Raw genomic sequence first — 19,304 nt, forward strand, 5'->3', positions numbered from 1 at the left:
TATTCTGGGGGACAAAATTGTAGAAAGTTTTAGTGATTTTATGTTAATTTTGAAATTATGCATTGTTTATCAAGGTAAATAAGAAAAATATTCCTGGATAATACATTCCATTTAATTCTTTTTTAATGTATAGTACATTTTGGGTATTAAAACTTCATACATGTATTATAAGTGTAATCATTCAAACTAATAAATACAAATTAATATTTCATATCTTTCCAATCAGGGTCCATCTGATTTAAGTCAGGCCTTGACTCAAAACATACCTATCAAAAGAACAGCTTCCACTGACTCTGTGCAGGATATCAAACGATCACGACACACATCTGGCACTGTGAGTGAAGCATCAATCTATATATGTCTTTCTATTTGTATTTAATTATTGTCTCACCTGCATAATGACTTTGCTGGTAGCATCAGCAATGGCCAAAGCATCACAAACAATGTTAAAATTTTGTGTTTGAGTTTTTCATAGAAACGTTGGTTATATTGACAAGTATTACTGAGATACCTGGTTCAGCATAACATGTTTATATATTTGTGTGTTTTTGTCTGTGTGTCTGGGTGTGTAAAATAACTTATCACCCCTTTAAAACAGCCACATGTATAGTATGTTTAGGTGCAGCAAAACACGATCTGTGCTTAAGTTAGCACATGTTTGTTCACAAAAGCCACTTTATTATAGTGGTTACTAGGGGTTTTAAGTAAGGTTAATTTTAACAATAATGGTTATTTGGTGATAACAGTAAATTCTTTTAAATGACACATGAAAGGTTTTTTTATTGGTTTATTAATATATTTGTTGTCAGTCTGGATCCAGCATTTCAGAAGAGTAGTTAAAAATTTGAATGAAACTGAAAGCACAAGTTAGCTCTACTCTTAGTATTTGGCTTGTATGTCCATAAGACCGTTACCATTCATTGAGTGCGCATTGTCCTTTCACAATTCCTTTTTATACCTTAAAAGCCGCTTTAAGTATTTGGATATGATTTTGCAGGAAGCACTCTGGCATCAGTGCCTTTTCGCTGGACGCCAAACCAACATCCATTATAGCCACTGTTGCTAAAATCAGAAAAACCTTTGAACAAATTGTTCTCAAAACTGCAGAACACAATTTGACCACATATTCAGAAAACATCCTGGCATGAAGGTCTTTAAATTTTGTTTAACTGATAACAATCCCAGATAAAATATGGCCACAGTTCCTAAATATAGAACAATATTTAAGTGTCTTCTCAAAAACCATTCTTCAGAAATTGGCCAAATTGACTGGAAGTATCCTGACATGGATGGCTTTCAGGTTTGTTTAATTGATACTGATCTACATTCAAGTATGACTGCCATTATTAAAAAAAAAAAAAAAACCTTGAAAAGATTCCCCTCAAAAACTGCTTTAATAAGAGGTCAGAAAGGATGTAGGCATTGAGGGCTCTACGTTTATATAAGAATGCCATAATGTCAATATGCAATTTGATGTGACCATTATTACTAAAATTAGAAAAACATTTAAACAGTTTTTTTCACAAGTCATTCAGCAGAATTTGACAGATCCCTGATGCAGAAAATTTTCAGGTTTGTATAATGATATTGACTTGCTGCAAAATGTGGCCATCACGACTTTAAAATTGACTAAACTTTATAATTGACTTCTTCTCTGAAACTGCTAAGCTGAATTTGATGAAATTTGACAGAAAACATTCTGGCATTAAGGGTTTTCAGACCTTTATAAATTAATTTTGGGTCATATGACATACACCCAGCCAGTTGTTAGAAGGCAAAGATATCATAAACCAATTGATTGCAGCTGGTACACAATGGTTTGAATATTATCAATTATTATAGCAACCATTCTAATGTCATTTGTAATTTAAAAAATATATTTGGGGATTGGGGTGTAAAGAAGAGGTGGCTAAACAACTCTAAGGGATTATTTTGTTGAATGAGAAAGAAATAATATTCTGCTGTTGTTATTAGAAGGCTTAGTGCCATTTTTCAGCACAAGATAGGTATACATAGCGGCCAGTATTTATGGTGGATTAAGAACCTGGGAAAACCCGGAAAGAACCACCGACCCATGAGAAGCTACTGGCAGGTTTTCTCACATACCCACATTGCCAAGCCTGAGACTCAAACCCACGCAGACAGAGGTGAGATGGCAGTGATTTGTAATGGTGAGCACTTTAGACCACTCAGCCACTCGGGGTCCCCTTAATATTCTGTTAGTGGTAGCAAAGATGTTTTAAGTTAGAATATAATGGTGGTGTGCATGTTCCGAGTTGTGAAATGAATGAACTCTGGCTAATACCAGTGGCTCTATCAGGATTAATTTCCATACTACCTAGGACTTTAGCTAGTAGTTCATTTGCAAATACTTGTTTATCGTTGGTGAATGTATCAATCAGGCTTTAGGTGGAATTTCAATAGATATTGATTTAGATCATTTTTCCTGTTTACATCTTATATCTTTGGTGACAGTACCATTTTATTCCATATGGATGATATTCCATTGTTGATCAAATGATGGGCAATTTTTTATAATAAATTCCTTAGATGGTACCCTGATAGACCGATGTTTTGGTGATGTTAATTTACTCATGCAGTACTGTCTTTATGACGAAAAGAGTGACATGGTTGTCCTTATCAGCCTTGAAAATTGAGGTCGGTTATGGGAGGAGCACATAGATATTGTTCCATGAATCAGGGCAATTTGTAAACCTTGTGTGCAAGTTGATAGCAGTACCTCTTACTTTATTGCCTCTGAAAACGCATTGTTGGAGGTAGTCATATCTTTTGTAACCTGATATACGTGGATGGAATTTTCCTAGATTCTTTGTAATAAAGGAAGTAAGTGGTTAGGTAGCAGCTGACACTTAACTGCTCTTGTATTTGGCAGATAATTAGATATCAGCCAGGTGAAAAATGTTATACTCACTTGGGTCTCATGTTCCTTTCTTTTTCTTTCAGTGCAATAATTATGTCAGAAATTTATGCCATTTTCTGGGTAGTATATTAATAAAGAACTTGACAGTGAATAGTCTTTGTCTACACAAATTCATGTACATTTTTGATTTTTCAGATATGACATATATATATACTGTTACAATTGCAGTAGGTCAGTGACATGTAGAAATTTACTGTATATACTATGTTACAATTGCATTAGTTCTATGACATGTAGAAATTTACTGTGTATACTATGTTACAATTGCAGTAGTTCTATGACATGTAGAAATTTACTGTATATACTATGTTACAATTGCAGTAGTTCCATGAAATGTAGAAATTTACTGTATATACTATGTTACAATTATAGTAGTTCCATGAAATGTAGAAATTTACTGTATATACTATGTTACAATTGCAGTAGTTCCATGAAATGTAGAAATTTACTGTATATACTATGTTACAATTATAGTAGTTCCATGAAATGTAGAAATTTACTGTATATACTATGTTACAATTGCAGTAGTTCCATGAAATGTAGAAATTTACTGTATATACTATGTTACAATTACAGTAGTTCCATGAAATGTAGAAATTTACTGTATATACTATGTTACAATTGCAGTAGTTCCATGAAATGTAGAACTTTACTGTATATACTATGTTACAATTACAGTAGTTCCATGAAATGTAGAAATTTACTGTATATACTATGTTACAATTGCATTAGTCCCATAAGATATAGAAATTTACCATATATATATACTATGTTATGAATGTAGTAGTTCTAGTAATTACATAAACATGAAATAAATCTCCAAGTGACATTCAGTAAATAATTGCTTCCCTTTTGCAGCCAAATCGTAATCAGACAGAGGTCACAAAACCTATAGAGAAGTCTTGCTGTGATGCTGTTGTCAACTTCCTCCTTAGAATAGCATGTCAGGTATTCAGAGGGTTTGTTCTACACAGTTATGACTGAGTTATGTTGCACACTGGCAATTTACTATTTTTCAGGGGCTATCCATTTTATGGTTGCTATTTTTCATGGGCTGCCAGTTTCTTGCTTTCTATTTTTCATGGACTACCATTTTTATGATTGTGGCTTACCATGAGTTTAGACAAAATCTTATGAACAATAGTTATTTTGTGAAAACAGTAGGAAACCATCCGTAATGTCCTTATTTGCAAAACCTTGTAGAGCAATACCCACTAAAAAAAAAACAATCTTACAGTATTTTATATTTGAGTAAAAAAGATTTGTGCGTATTTTTTATAATTTCCAGCTCTTACAAAATACTTTCTACAGCCTTAAATGCTTGAGATAACTGTTTGGTTACTTAGTTGTATATATAGAAATAGGAAACTTCTTTTGAATATAAAAAGTTATACATGTATATTGTTTTTGCACCAGGTAGAATTGGGTACCTTATTTCAGGTAAATGAAGCCCAGGGTTCTCCAGGAGAGGTTTTGTCACGGAGATGTGTGAATCTGTTGAAGACAGCCTTACGTCCTGATGTCTGGCCAAGCACAGAACTGAAGCTGGCCTGGTTTGACAAGCTGCTTACCACTGTAGAAAACCATCAACCAAACTTTAATAACATCTGTACTGCACTTGAACTGCTCAGCTTCCTGCTTACCATATTGGTAATTTCTTTTTTCATCAGCATTGGTAATTTCTTTTTTCATCAGCGTTGGGAGATTTATTTTTTTTCACTGTCACCATTGTCAGCAAATATGGTGCTTTCACCATTGTCATAAAATATGTCGCTGTTTTTTATTCAGGTTTTGTTTGAGACACGATGGATGTTGCATAGTGACAAAGTATGTCATATAATTGCAGGCAAGATAGGTCCAACTGCAGACAGCATACACCCATATCTTTCATTGCATAATGCATCAGAAGATCACGATCTCTATTGTTGTTCTACTCATAACAATACCATATAGTCAGATCTTCTGATACATTATGCAGCAGCAGATCTGGGTCTTTGCAGTTAGCCGCTAGATCCAACATTAAAGGGAGTACATACAGTATGTACATTAGTCCTTTCATATTTGCCTGAACATAAAAACCCAAAGAGTTTAGACGACAAACTTTTTTGTTCTTATCATTTAGAACTGTTTTCTAAAGCATGGTACTTGTACTACTGGTGGTACACATTGGGGTTTTAGAGGGTACCTGGCAGAAAATAAATCACTAATATTTGCATTAAAAACTTATAATTAGTGACCTTAGAAATCTCTGTAAAGGTCATGGAGCTGAAATTTTTTTGGTCATATTTGTGTGAATGATCCTAGAAATATCTTTTGGCACATCATTAATTTCACTTCTAGGCCCAAAATGTTGCCCATTGACCAATTTAAATCAAGGACTATGCATATCACATCCCCAAATATAAATCAATTTCATTCACCATACTGGATTTGCTGTCAAGTACCAGTTGTACAGAATGATATTGTCATAGTGGTTATTGGGAGACATCTTTTGCTTTTAAAAACATCTCATAAATGAAAATTATTCATTCATGCATTAATTCATTTAGTCTATCCATCATTGAGTCATTTATTTACCAAATTTTTATTCATGTTATATCTTATAATTTCTGAAAGTAATTCAGTAAATGGAAGTAAAATCAGAGCTTTTAGTTACATTTTTAATATGACACGAAAATGTTTATTTTTTCTGTATTCGCCATTGAAGGTCTTCTTTTTTTCTTCCTAGAAAAAGGAGACAATCCTTGCCAGTTTTAAGCCATTACAACGTGGTATAGCTGCCTGTATGACCTGTCCCAATACAAAAGTGATCAGAGGGGTTCACAGCCTCCTTTCCCGCCTCATGAGTTTTTTCCCCACTGAACCAGTCACATCAAATGTGGCCTCTAAGTATGAGGAACTGGAATGTCTTTATGCCTGTGTCAGTAAAGTTGTGTATGAGGGACTCACTAGCTATGAAAAGTAAGTAATGTTCCTAGCAAATATGGAGAATTCATACACAACATCGAATGGAATAAGCCACTTGTTAATTATGGGTATTTGTGTGTGAAATTCAAGTCATCCATTCAAAATTTGGGGTTTTTTTTTGATCAATATTGAATTCATAAACAGTGTGGCATACATTATTCATAGATAAAGAATGTTTTTAAGGCAGTTTCAGTGAATCAGTATAATTCAGCATCATTATTAACATTATATACCGCAGTATTTTTTAACATACTGTGATACCTACCATGGCAGGGCCTGGAGTTTTTTTAGTAAATTTCCAGCTTTCAAATAGCTGGAATAAATGTCTTGTTTATGTATTTATAGTGTATTAAGACAATGTTATATCTGTTTGATTATTTGAAAAATACTTATTGTCTTGAGTTAAAAGAAAATAAAATAGTTTGGCTCAAGAGAAGACTCCAGCCCCACCTCCCCCTCCAATCAAATGGTCAGTACTGGATAGTAGATAAATGTACCTTGTTAAGTGTTGTACAAGTTGTATTCAAAAAGATGTAACTGAAATGGGATGATTAAGCTTACACTACATCTGACACCCAGTAAAAAACGTGCTGACATTATAAAAGTTGTTGATAAAAATAGGAAGTATTGACGCTGAAGGCTATAATTTACTAACTACATTATTGATATAATAGTCTTGAAAACCTACTTCACTTAACAATTATGGCATTGCTAAAATATATAATTTTATAAAAAAAATAATTGAGTAAAATATTTTAATATCATTTCAGAGCTGCCAATGGTCCACCATCTCAACTCTTCAGTACACTTATGATCTTAAAGGCAGCTTGTATGCACAACCAGTGCTACATTGACAGACTGATAACAACTTTCATGAAGGTACTTCATAAGATGATGAGGGAACACCTGACACCCACAACACCAGAAACCAGCCCAGGTAAAAATATGTGTGACTTCTGTTTTAACCTGTAACTTTGTCTTGGTATAGTCATTTGGTCTGTTGTCTGTATGTATTCACAAGTGTCAGTCCCTCCAGGCAAGGTTAGATCACATCACACCAGTCTTTGTGTTCCCTAATCTAACTCTATAGGGCTCAATATAGATTCCAAATTGAATTTTTCGCTGTGCTGGTCATAGACCAGGAGAGCTTATGGGATAGGCTTTCATCTATCATCCACCTCATGTAATAGGCTTTCATCTATCATCCATCCCATGTGATGGGCTTTCATCTGTCATCCATGCCATGTGATGGGCTTTCATCTGTCATCCATCCCATGTGATGGGCTTTCAGCTGTCATCCATGCCATGTGATGGGCTTTCAGCTGTCATCCATCCCATGTGATGGGCTTTCAGCTGTCATCCATCCCATGTGATGGGCTTTCATCTGTCATCCATCCCATGTGATGGGCTTTCATCTGTCATCCATCCCATGTGATGACCTTTCATCTGTCATCCCTCCCATGATCTACTTCTTTTAGTGCATGTTTGTTACCACTATTTCTCCTAAACTACTAAGAGGATTGCTATGAAACTTTATACACACATTCATACCAAGATTTAGTTGGTCCAAGCTGCTGGGACATCCAGTATGGCTTCTGTAATGGGCATCTTGAATATCTTTCTATTGCTACTCCTCCTAAATAGATGGCCATATTAACATGTGATTTCAGTGAAAGACTTCCTATGATGTCTTGTTGGTATTAAATGAAAATGGCGCCTATTTTACATCTAGTATGGCCATCTTAAAATTGTTGTTTTTTAATCTCTTGCTCTAGTTTGTTCTAAATGAGAATGGTGCCAATTTTATATCCAGTATGGATGCCATGATGGCCATCTTAAAAAACAATCTTGTTTTCAATCAGAATTATCAGATATAATTTTAACCTTAGTTAAAATGAAGAAACAGTCTTATATTGGACTCCTGATAATTCCTTACAGCCACTAGAGCAATAATATCCTTCAAACTTCTTAGCATCACTTTGTACTTTTATACTTGTGTTTCATTGTGCAGTTCTGAAATGATTGTGTTCATTTCAGGCTCATGTTCTAGTGAGTTGGTAATGTTCATAAAAATATGTAAATTTTGTCAGATATACCCTAGATACCATCATGCCAAAGAGGACACATTTGATCAAATTAAAGATTAATGTGCCTTTAAGATGAGTCCAACTTCAAACTGCATAGACCCAAATCTGCTGGTGCATGATGTGCTGGCAGGTCTGGGTCTGTGCAGTTAGTCACTAGAACAAACAATATATATCCTGATCTGCAGGTGCATTATGCAATTGCAGATAAGGATCTTTGTGGTTTGCAACTTGTCTCCACTTCTGTGCGAGTATGTACGATACTTTATATATAGTGTCAATACCTAGGGTAGATTTGAAAAATTTACATGGATATTATTTTGGGTTATGGATAGTTATATATATATGTGATTTGAGATTATTTTGCATCTGTTTGCATGTGCTTGAACTTTTCTAACTTACCTGATATACCACAAAGAAACCTTATCTGATACACCACAAAAAAAGTATGTACAGCATGACAACCATATAGACTGATTGGAAAAACCACAAAAATGCATGTTCAGTACCACATATATTTTGACTTATGGGACACACCACAAGAAAGCATGTGCAGTACCACAAATATTTTGATTTGTGGGACACATCACAAGAAAGCATGTGCAGTACCACAACCATATGGGAACCTGTCTTATGAGAGACTGTTTAAGAACTCCAGAAACAGTCACTGAAACCAGGTCATATTTTGTTTGTGGTTTCTTAGCATCAAAATTATCAAATTCAAATTTTGGAGTCTCTTAAGACAGGCGGTCTCTTAAAAGAGGTGGTCTTTAGCACAGGTTTAACTGAATTAACAGAGAGCTTGTAAGATTCCATCATTAACCCTGGTTCACATCTTATCTTGAAAAGTTCTTAAATTTTGATTCATCCTTGAAAAGTACTTGAAAATAAGCCTTGGTCCTTGAAAAATATAAAATTAATTGAGAAACTAATGTACAAAAGTTCCTTTTCATATCATTATGTCATGTAATTGAAATAAAACAGATGCCATTGGGTGGTTTAAAACACATGACCAATCAGATATTTATAATTGTACACAGACTTGATCATAGAGAGCATTAAAAAGTGAGCGAATCTTTTCAAACAATCATTCTTCTTCGCCAGTTTATTTTCTGTGGCAGCGGTACATCCTTGTACTTTAAACAAACTCTCAAAACAAAAAATAATGAAAAATATACACAAAAATGGTCACAATTTGTTCTTATTTTATGTCCATGCTTTTGAATTACGGCATACGATCTAAACTTCGGAAGTCTGCTGGAAGTCTGTTATTAACGTTTTTGACATCATGACCAAACTTTGGGTGTAAATTACAGCCATATGCCTTTTAACAGAAAGGCTGCCTTCTACACAATGTACTTACATCTACGTGTAAATGTACCTGTAAAATTTCTATGAGCAATCATGCAACAGCAGAAATAAAAATTTAGATGCGGCGACACGTGGCATACTTTTGTGGTGGACAATTTTAAGATGCCGTGTGAATGCATTTTATCATGTGTCAGAGTTATTCCAGAAATCGATTTTGTATGCTACAGACAACTTAAGATGTGCAGAAAAGATTGTGACTATTCTACTTTGTCTACTTTTTTTTTACTTCGTTGTATTTTGTTCTTCATATGATAATTTGTGTCTGTCATACAAGCAGACTCTGATCTCCACTAGTTGTACTTGTAATGTAGATGGAGTTAAAATTTTAAAGAACTGTTGAACCTATTGTACTTTGTTTGCTATGTAATTTTTAGTTTCCTTTTTGTTCTTCATATAAAGATCAGAATTCATTTGTTTTTCTTAGAAATAGTGTTCTTATTCTCCTAAGATTTGTTTTTTAATCTCTATTATAAAGTCTCAAGCCTATTGCACAATTATTATTAAGCCACTTGTCAGGAAATAACATCATTCTCACTAATCCTTTAAATGGCCAGTGATAAATATACCTAAAGTGAACTGGACATCGGGGTCCTTGAAAAAATTGGATGAAGTCCTTGAATTTTGTCACACCAAAGGTGTATGAACCCTGTTAACAGCTCACAGCACTTATGTACCTAACCACCTGGATTAGTTGACTATTTTATTACATTTTCTATCTGTTTTCAGTGGCCAGTGAGCTGTTAATCCTAAGCCTTGACCTAGTGAAGAACCGCGTTGGAGTTATGAGCATGGAAATGAGAAAGAGCTTCATCGGCCAGATTCTTGTGGGGCTGATTGAGAAGACTCCTGACAACAAAGTGATGAAAGCCATCACTAAAATGGTGGAGGATTGGGTCAAAACTAAGGTAGAGCATAACAATTCCGAATCTGTTTATACCATATATAGTCACTTGTAAGTTGAGTCAAATCGCAAACAACAAAGATCATGATCTGCCATAGCATAATGTACCTGCAGATCAGGGTGTGCTTTGTTTGTTCACTAATTACTCCTAACAAACTGTACACACCCAGTTCTGCAGTGCATTATGTGATGGCAGATCTAGGTCTGTGCAATTTGCAGTTGGATTCGTCGTATAAGCAAGTACGTACAGTACGTTGTCATTTCTTGGGAAGGGGAGAGTATTGGAAGATAGTAAATTATGACCAGGTTTCAAAATCTTTGTTCACAAATAATCTCTTTGATGACAGATAAGTGAGTAACAATAAAGTCCTTGTAAATTGTTCAGCACCCATTATGAATTCTTCATTATAAATTCATGGAATGCAGAGAAGAAGAGAACTTAGATCAATATCTTAGAATTTGCATATTTATCAAGACTAATGAATGTTGGAGAAAATGTAACTGATACAAGTATTATGTAATGCAGAATTACATGTAAATACACTTTGCCAGGAGCATTGACTTAAGAACTAGGTCAGGTTTGGTCTTGTATCCTGTCGTATCTGTCTGTCAGCACAAAGTTTTGAAAATAAGCTAATGTATTACAGGAGTTACTAAAAAAGTGTTTCCAAAATGTGTCGGATATGCCACAAAGTTCTTTTAAAACAAAGATAAACCTCAGTTATTTTCTTAGTTGTATGCATTTTCTATCATTTATTTGTAGTTTACAAAAAGAAACTGTTCATATCTACTTTTTACTTTCCTTCTAGAGCCCAATTGCTATAAACCAGACTCCTTCTATCAGAGAAAAGGCCATCCTACTGGTAAAGCTAATGATGCATGTAGAAAAACGCTTCCCTGATGACCAGGAACTGAATGCACAATTCCTTGAACTTGTCAACTACATCTACAGGTACTTGTGCTAAATTCTGATTCTGTTTTTTCCTGCCTATTCATTGCCCTCTTAAAATAATTTTAATCACTAGGTCGTCACATGCAAGTGTGTCTGCTACACATGAGTGCATATAATACGATTGAGTAACATCATTTTTAGGTGATGTGTGCTTGGTCATGAGGGAATTTGGGCTCGTGTGAAGGCAAGGCAATGGGTGCCGTTTACCCGTGGACCTCTGTTAGAATCTCCTTTGAGTACAAATTAAAAATTCTCTAACCTGTATGATCGTATTATTTGTATTCATATGTGTGTATATATATATATATATCTATATATATATATATATATATATATATATATATATATATATATATATATATAATGAAGATTGAGAATTAATAATATATTATGTCACTCAGTGTCATATTAAAGTGGATGAGATTTCCAAAACCTAATTAAATTTTGATCACAAAACTCCCTTTCAATATTGTCCCTTAGGTTGTCAAAACCACCTCTTATTGATTTGACTTGACTGAGAAAATTCCTTTCCTGATACAAAGTACAGATTCTTTAATATTATGTATTGATCATTTCATTTTGATGATTCTAAGAATTTTGAATACTTGGCACTTATTTGGCTTCCTTAAATATGTTACCCCAATCATAATGCTTGATACATAACACACGATAATCTGTATCAGTCCACCACTCCAGTCCTGGACATTACATCATCACATACATTCCTAGCTGTGGTAATAATTCCATTGATAGCTGTTACCTGACCTAGGCATTGGAAGTCAGCACTCCCTGGGCCATGACTCCAGCCTTGGCACAGTCCTGGTTCGATGTGATGGGACCATTATCATCCGCATAACAGGCTGCTTTTGCAGGTCATTCGGCCTCATAACATTGGTTACTCTATTTGCATTGGATTCCTCAATATTTTGAACCTTATTTCACCTACACTCATGAAAATTAATATGTAGAAGGTTCTTTTCCTCAAAAGTGGTAACTCTTTTTAACCTACAGTCCTCAAAATTTATATTTGTATGCATCTCATAGTAACATGGCCAAATCAAAACTAGGTCATTGTGGCCTAGTTTTCATGCCTGGGTGATCTTTGTATTTTCAGCCATCTGTTGCATCCTCTGTGCCTTCAACACTATTACATGTAGGCTAATCAGACTTTGTCTATCATAGCATATCTGTATGCAAGGGACCTAACTCCCATTGCTACAGCATCAATTTTTTATACCAGTTTGTATATTGTCTGCTACTCCAGATATACTCCTATTAGGAATGGGTTTTGTGTTTATGATTAAACACCTTGTTCCTATTGGAGTTGGCCAAATTTGGTTGCTGTTTGACTAAGTTTTTTGCTCCAAGTGTTTAAATACTTCCACACTTTAGATCAATCTGTACGACATTTCAGTTTGTTTGCTTGTTGTACCTTTTTCTTCTTTTTTTTTGAAGTTAAAACTAACTGGAAATTGCACAGTTGCATTTGATAATTCTTAAATGTTGCTTCTGTTGTGTCTTTCTATTATAGGGACGAAGCACTAAGTGGGACAGAACTGACTTCAAAATTAGAGCCAGCTTTCCTGGCAGGACTGAGATGTAATCAGCCTCACATCAGACACAAGTTTGTCGAGGTATAGAACTTTTTCTATTTTCTCCAATTGTTTTTACTTAAAATATTATTGTCTCCTCTGCTTAAGCACATAAACTAGTTAGACTTAGAAATTAGTATTTTCCAACGATGGCTCTATCATTATCGACAACTTTTGAAAAAAATTTTATAGTGCTGTTTGCAGGTTGAACAGCAATTTTTTATGCATTCTATATGTTCAGAAAGGTCTAAAGAAGAGATTTGTGTGATCCAACAAAGACATGTACATAAATTGTGCTATCTTTGTAAGCTATCAGAAATGAAAGAAGTTTGACATAGATAGTTACCTGTTATTCACATACTGATTTAAAGTTTATCACCTTGATAACAAAAATAAATATTCCATGTTGAAATCATTTTTAAATGTACAGCAAGTCCATTCTGGACTAATTTAAACAGTAATTGAAGACATAGGTTGAAAACCTTTTGTCATATCTACAATATGTATATTTGTCCTAAATATTTTAAAAATGTTTGATCAGTTTTTCCTTATGAAGACAATAAGTTCTTTTGTTCACAGGTTTTTGATAACAGCATTCCAAAACGAGTGTTTGACAGGTTGCTGTACATCACATGCTCACAAAACTGGGAGTCCATGACAAGTCACTTCTGGATCAAACAGTGTATTGAGGTTAGTGAATTTTAAGATGACGGACATTTTTATGCTCCCACCATCAGTGTCTTCACCATTATTAGTTCTACATCAAAGGCCTTGACCGAACTTTATGGATATTGTGTACTTGGGGTAAAGAAGAAACCCATTCATTTTGGAGTTAAAGGTCAAAGGTCAGATTCACTTAATGAATGATGATAAGAAGTTTCAGAACAAAAGGTTCGTCATCTTGATCTTGTACCTTCACCAAAGTCTGTGATGACTTGCATGATGGAAGTCTGTTGATTTTGGGGTCAAAAGGTCAATGATCAAGGTCACTGTGGCTTTAAACAAAATATTAAATAAGTTTAGTCAGGGTTCCCATGCAGGTCTCAAATTCTGGAAAAAGTCTTAAATTTGAAAATTGCTTTTCCAGGCCATGAATAGGTCTTGAAACATACAAAAATGACTGAAAAGCCTGTAAAAAAAGGTCTTAAATTTTTCCCTTTCACTTGATATCATTAAATTTAATTGTCACACTGGGTCCTTGAGAAGATGTTCTGTCATAATTCAAACCATGCATCGAGAAAGTTTTACAAATGCATGTTTAAAATACAAGCTACCAAGACGATCTTAAAGGCCAAATCCTAGCGCAATTCATATAGTTGGTTCAGTGCTGCAAATAGGCCTAGTGGCTGATGATAGTGATGGCCATTTATTTTAAAGCTATGAATTACATAAGATTATTTGAGCTTGAAAAGTGTTAAAAGTGAGAAATTAAGCTGATGCAGCCTTACTGAAATTGAGCTTTGAACTGAGGGGGTCATGCATGTAATCAGAACCAGAACTGATGTCATTTTGAAAGCTTGAAAATATGTTACACTGCATATGTATGTCAACCTTTTGGCCAAAATGGGCACACTGTATAAAATTCATAACTTTTCAAACACTAGATATGTCATTTTAATTGGTCTGATCACCAGTATAAAATTTGGCGATTGTAAGCAAAACTCTCTGGACTTATAAAAATGGATTAAATCTGTCTTACTCTTGAGGAGTGTTTTAATATATTGCATGGATATTTTATTTACTACCTAGCTTAACAGGTACAAGAATGAGTGGAATTTAAACTATGAATAGTAACACAGATTTATATTCTTTGTTTCACATGAATTATATTTCTTTTCGGAGTAAGTCAATTCAAGGTGAATTCTAATGTACAATCAGGGACAATTTACCGCCAAATTATCCTCAGTAGGAATAACATGGGGATATTGTTTTCACTGTCTTCTGAATTCACTTGAAGAAATGTAGGAATGTCACCAATTTATTTAATTTAGGGTACTATACAAAGTGTTCACATTTTTAACATACTTGCAAATTCCCAAAGTCCAGACAATTTTGATTTCAATTTTTAATCTGCTTTTGTTTTAATATCTTGAGGTTTATGATGAGTGGAAAAAAAGAAAAAACACATAAATATGTAATAATGAGGGTAAATCCAAGGAAGTTACCAATTCTCCTTAAAAATATGTTATTCAAAATACCTTGAGCATAGCTACATATAGCCTTATAAAGGTTCATTTAATAAATAATCTAAAAATAAAATTATGAATAAATATTTTTATTTGATCAAAATACCACTATCGGAAAAAGTGGTTGAAGAAAGTGAAACGTAAGCAGAGCTTATGTTAGTGAAAAATCTTACTTTGGAGCTAAAGTATTGAAAAGACATCACCCATGAGCAGTGAAAAAATGTACATAATAAACATAAGGAACAGTTTCCAAACTTGTTCCAGCTGGCTAAACTAACTATGCATATGCCTCATCAGCAGGGACATCTCAGCACCGAACAATATTCATACACTGGTGAGGAACAGATTATGCTCATAAAATAAAACAGTTTAATGCATATACAACTAATGTACAAGTCACACAGGTAATGTAGGCATTCAACACCGACTATTTCAGTAATGGGTGTCATTTACTTCTGTATTTGTTTTGTATTTGTTTATTGTATTTAAATTAGTAACTGAAGCAGAATACTTGATACTGCGAGTACTCACTGAAAACTGAAAACTGGGTCATTGAAAAGTCATTGAATTTCAGCACTCCTGATCTGTATGAACCCTGTTTCATGTTTTATTTCATTAATTTTAAGATTTTTTCGTGCTAGTGAGTATTCATTTTAATTTCTTTGGATTTTATTTGATTTGACATTCTTAGACCAATATTTAAAGAATACCTGGACATTGTGTTTATAATCCTTTGTGGGAAGAAGCTGATGACTTCAAAGCCTGGATAGGGTCTTCCAGACTTACGACTAAAGCATCATGTCGGCTATGCATGCCATTAAACTTGTCACATTTTTAGGCCTGGAAATTTTTAATTTTTGGTCTGGAAAAGGTCTGGAAAATGTCTTAAATCTTTTTCTAAATTTGTGGCAGGAACCCTGTTTAGTTTTCGACTGTACCTTGACTAAAATTTATGGAGGACTTGCGCTTAAAGTGTGGAAGAAGCCTTTGGATTAGGAAGTCATAGGGTTAAAGGTCAAATTTACAGTAGGTTATATAAAATGGGTTTTTGCAGAATAACTTTTAGTTTAGAGCAATTTCATTGATCAGTCTTTGTGAATGATTTGCACTTGCAGTAATAAAGAAACTTACAGATTCTGGTGTCTAAAGGTCAAAGGTCATGGTCATGTTACTAGTTCCAACATAGAAGACTGTTAAACATGGGGCAGGCATATGATGTACTGTTTACAGTTCTTTGGTAGACCTAGACCTTTACTGACAAATTGAATCGTACTTGTCAAGGTATATGTCATACAGACATATAGTGAAACCATGTTCTAACATGCTTTAGTATAACATGAATTTGGATACAGCACAGTCATGGTGTGGTTCCTGAACATTTTCAGTAATTTTGTGTATTTTTTGAAGTACTACAAATCTTTAGTGCCAAAATACACAAGATGTTTAGTTTAATAATTTGGCAAGATGTGTTGCATTCTTGAAGAAAAAAACAATCCTCTTGTATTTGAAAAGACGTTTGGTTTAATAATTTGGCATGATGTGTTGCATTCTTGAAAAAAACAAAACAATCCTCTTGTATTTGAAAAGACATTTGGTTTAATAATTTGGCATGATGTGTTGCATTCTTGAAGAAAAAAACAATCCTCTTGTATTTGAAAAGACGTTTGGTTTAATAATTTGGCATGATGTATTGCATTCTTGAAGAAAAAAACAATCCTTTTGTATTTGAAAAGACGTTCACTACTTAACAATCTGCATGTATGACTTAATCATGGTTGCTGTCATTCATCATACAATAATATGTGTATATACACTTGAAATACAATAATATGTGTATACACACTTGAAATACAATGATACGTTTATATACACTTGAAATACAATAATATAATAGAATTAAGGAATGACAAATTATAATAGTAGTAATAATTGAAAATTTTAACCATTCATTTATAACAGTGTCCAAAGCCTATTTATGGTAGGCATCTCTTTTTACATTTATATTTCAAAACTTGTAATACAATTCAAGATTTACGATTTGAATTTTATCTCAGATCTTTATCAGTTAATGTTCTGATTTGTAAATTTTTCTACCTCAAGCTCTAATTTAAGAGTTATGTTTTAATTTTGTCTCAGGTCTATTTAACTTTATGTTCTAATTTGTGAATCTTTCTAACTCTAGCTTCTGCTGTCGGTTGCCATGACTGGTCATCCAATACAGAGCAGTAGCTCTCTCAATCTCCTGCCCTCGGCAAGCTCTATTGTTAATTTGGCTGATAGTCACGATCGTGTTCTTTTCACCTCCATCATGAAGATGAAGGAAGAACCAATGGATGTGGAAGCACTGGACTCGAACAAAGAGGAGGTATTATTCCATTGCATTGATCTAAAAGAAAAAATTCCAAGTCACAAAATTAAAATTTAAAAGGTTATTGTTCATTGTTAATATTATCATCACTGTTCATCAGTACCGTCATCATCATCTTCAGTTTCTTTGAAGTCATCATTTTGAATTGTTAGAACATGGGATTTTCGTAATGAGCTGATGGTAATATTTTCCTTGAATAGAGGAACATAGATGTCTAAAGTAATAATTTCATTTCAGAAATGGGAACAGTGTGGCCCCAAGATAAAAAAATAGAATCACTTAGAAAAATGGTAGTCACAAATATCATAGCTGTTCTGTGTTTATTCAAAAAAATTTAAAGATGTATCATTCAGACATGATTTTTCTCCTTTATAAAGCGGAATTCCACTTTTCTCCTGACATGAATCCGATTTTTCTTGATATAGTCCGTTTTTTTAATGATCTCTAATCCGTTTTTTTTAACACAGTCTGTTTGGTCCCATTCCACAATGACCCTTGTAATGTATTCGTTCCATATATTAGTTAGCCCACGACTCTCGTAAAGAGTATTCTGATTGGTCAAAAGTTTAAATTCACCCAATGAATCTTCATGTAATCGAAACTGATGGCAATGGAAAGAAGAAGCATTCTCGCAAAAAATGGCATCCCTAGTTGTTGAGAGAGACCATGACATGAGAGGTTTAGATAAAGGTTTAAAAAACGTATGGAAATGGGAATGGCTAGAGCAAAAAGTTGATGGACATTTAGTTGGTCAGTTTATAAGAAAACTGAACACTAGAGGACGGGCATTTTGTGACCTCTGCTCTACGGTAATTGCATTTGGAAGAGTTTGGAATGGCACCTACAAAAGAAACTGCATATAGAAAAATTGAAGCTCAGAATGCATCTGAAAAAAGTGCAGTTAGTTACTATAAGAAGAAAGATTTCTTGCATGAGAGAACAGCTGTTGCTCTCTGTCAGAATATGCGCACTGCAGGTCACCAATACAAGCACCAGCTTGAAAGGAAAAAGGCTCTCATTGAGAAGGAAAAGAAACAATTGCACATTGAGCCAAAAAGTCAGTCGAAAAGGAAGGCTAAAGAAATCTTTGGCAAAGATGCAAAAAGAGCTTGACTGGCATATCAACAGGTTGTGTCCATTGGAGAAAAAGACAAGTGAATGTATGGGATTATTTGTATATAGTTGATGTACTTGGGTGTTTATTTACAGATTTGTTATGAAAAGAGAGCAGTATAATATATTTGCTGCAAAAACTAAATTATTGTAAATTAATTACGATGTGAACACTGATATGCACATGAAATAACTTAAGCACCAATAGTACTGGAGAACAAATTGATGTGACAATAAATATTGTGAAATTATTCAAGTTGAAAATTTTTAGTAAGTTTGTTAGTTTTTCAAATGATTATTTTGTTATATATTATGATCATAAGTTGCACAGGAGCAGTTTTTTATGATTGTAAAATGCATTTTTGGCCGGGGGGTGCAAAGGCCCCCAGGACACCCAGATCAGGGGCGCTGCCCCTCAAGTACCTCTTTGGGGGAGGATCCCCAAACCCCTCTTTCAAATTTTCAGCTTTTTTTTGTGGAATACCAAAATCATGTCTGATCATTATCAGCCTCCCTTGCCATGGCCTTTGGTAAAGGGATTTGAATTCCTTATGCTTGAGTAACCATTCTCCTCTAGAATTTAGTTTGGGCATTGAAAGCTTCATTTTTTCCTCTCTATTTGTAGTAAATGGAACCGTGTTTTTTGACTGAAAATTTTGTTGTCTCATCTTTTTACTTTCTGCCTTTGATATATTGTATGCCTTTATCCATTCGGTACCCTAGGTATCCATTAGGTCCCCAAGCTAACCAATATTAGATAATTCTGTCAGCCGGGTCATACCAAAGACTTATAAAAATGGTGCTAACAGCTGCTTCCCTTGGCATTCAG

The 19,304-nt window shown here is 34.2% G+C and overlaps 1 protein-coding gene across 1 annotated transcript in view; it reads left to right on the forward strand.

Annotated features, from left to right (window-relative positions):
* Positions 1-19,304, forward strand: part of LOC149776174 (transformation/transcription domain-associated protein-like) — a 176,703-nt gene that overhangs the window by 85,248 nt on the left and 72,151 nt on the right. The window contains exons 52-61 of the mRNA XM_089942483.1: positions 227-334; positions 3,800-3,889; positions 4,382-4,591; positions 5,670-5,902; positions 6,679-6,845; positions 10,090-10,268; positions 11,074-11,216; positions 12,748-12,850; positions 13,388-13,498; positions 17,177-17,359. Of these exons, the coding sequence (XP_089798609.1) occupies positions 227-334; positions 3,800-3,889; positions 4,382-4,591; positions 5,670-5,902; positions 6,679-6,845; positions 10,090-10,268; positions 11,074-11,216; positions 12,748-12,850; positions 13,388-13,498; positions 17,177-17,359 (1,527 nt within the window). The remainder of the gene's footprint in view (positions 1-226; positions 335-3,799; positions 3,890-4,381; positions 4,592-5,669; positions 5,903-6,678; positions 6,846-10,089; positions 10,269-11,073; positions 11,217-12,747; positions 12,851-13,387; positions 13,499-17,176; positions 17,360-19,304) is intronic.

This window comes from Sinohyriopsis cumingii, chromosome 18, assembly GCF_028554795.1.
Source record: "Sinohyriopsis cumingii isolate HCF-2022 chromosome 18, ASM2855479v2, whole genome shotgun sequence".
Taxonomy (NCBI): Eukaryota; Metazoa; Mollusca; class Bivalvia; order Unionida; family Unionidae; genus Sinohyriopsis; species Sinohyriopsis cumingii.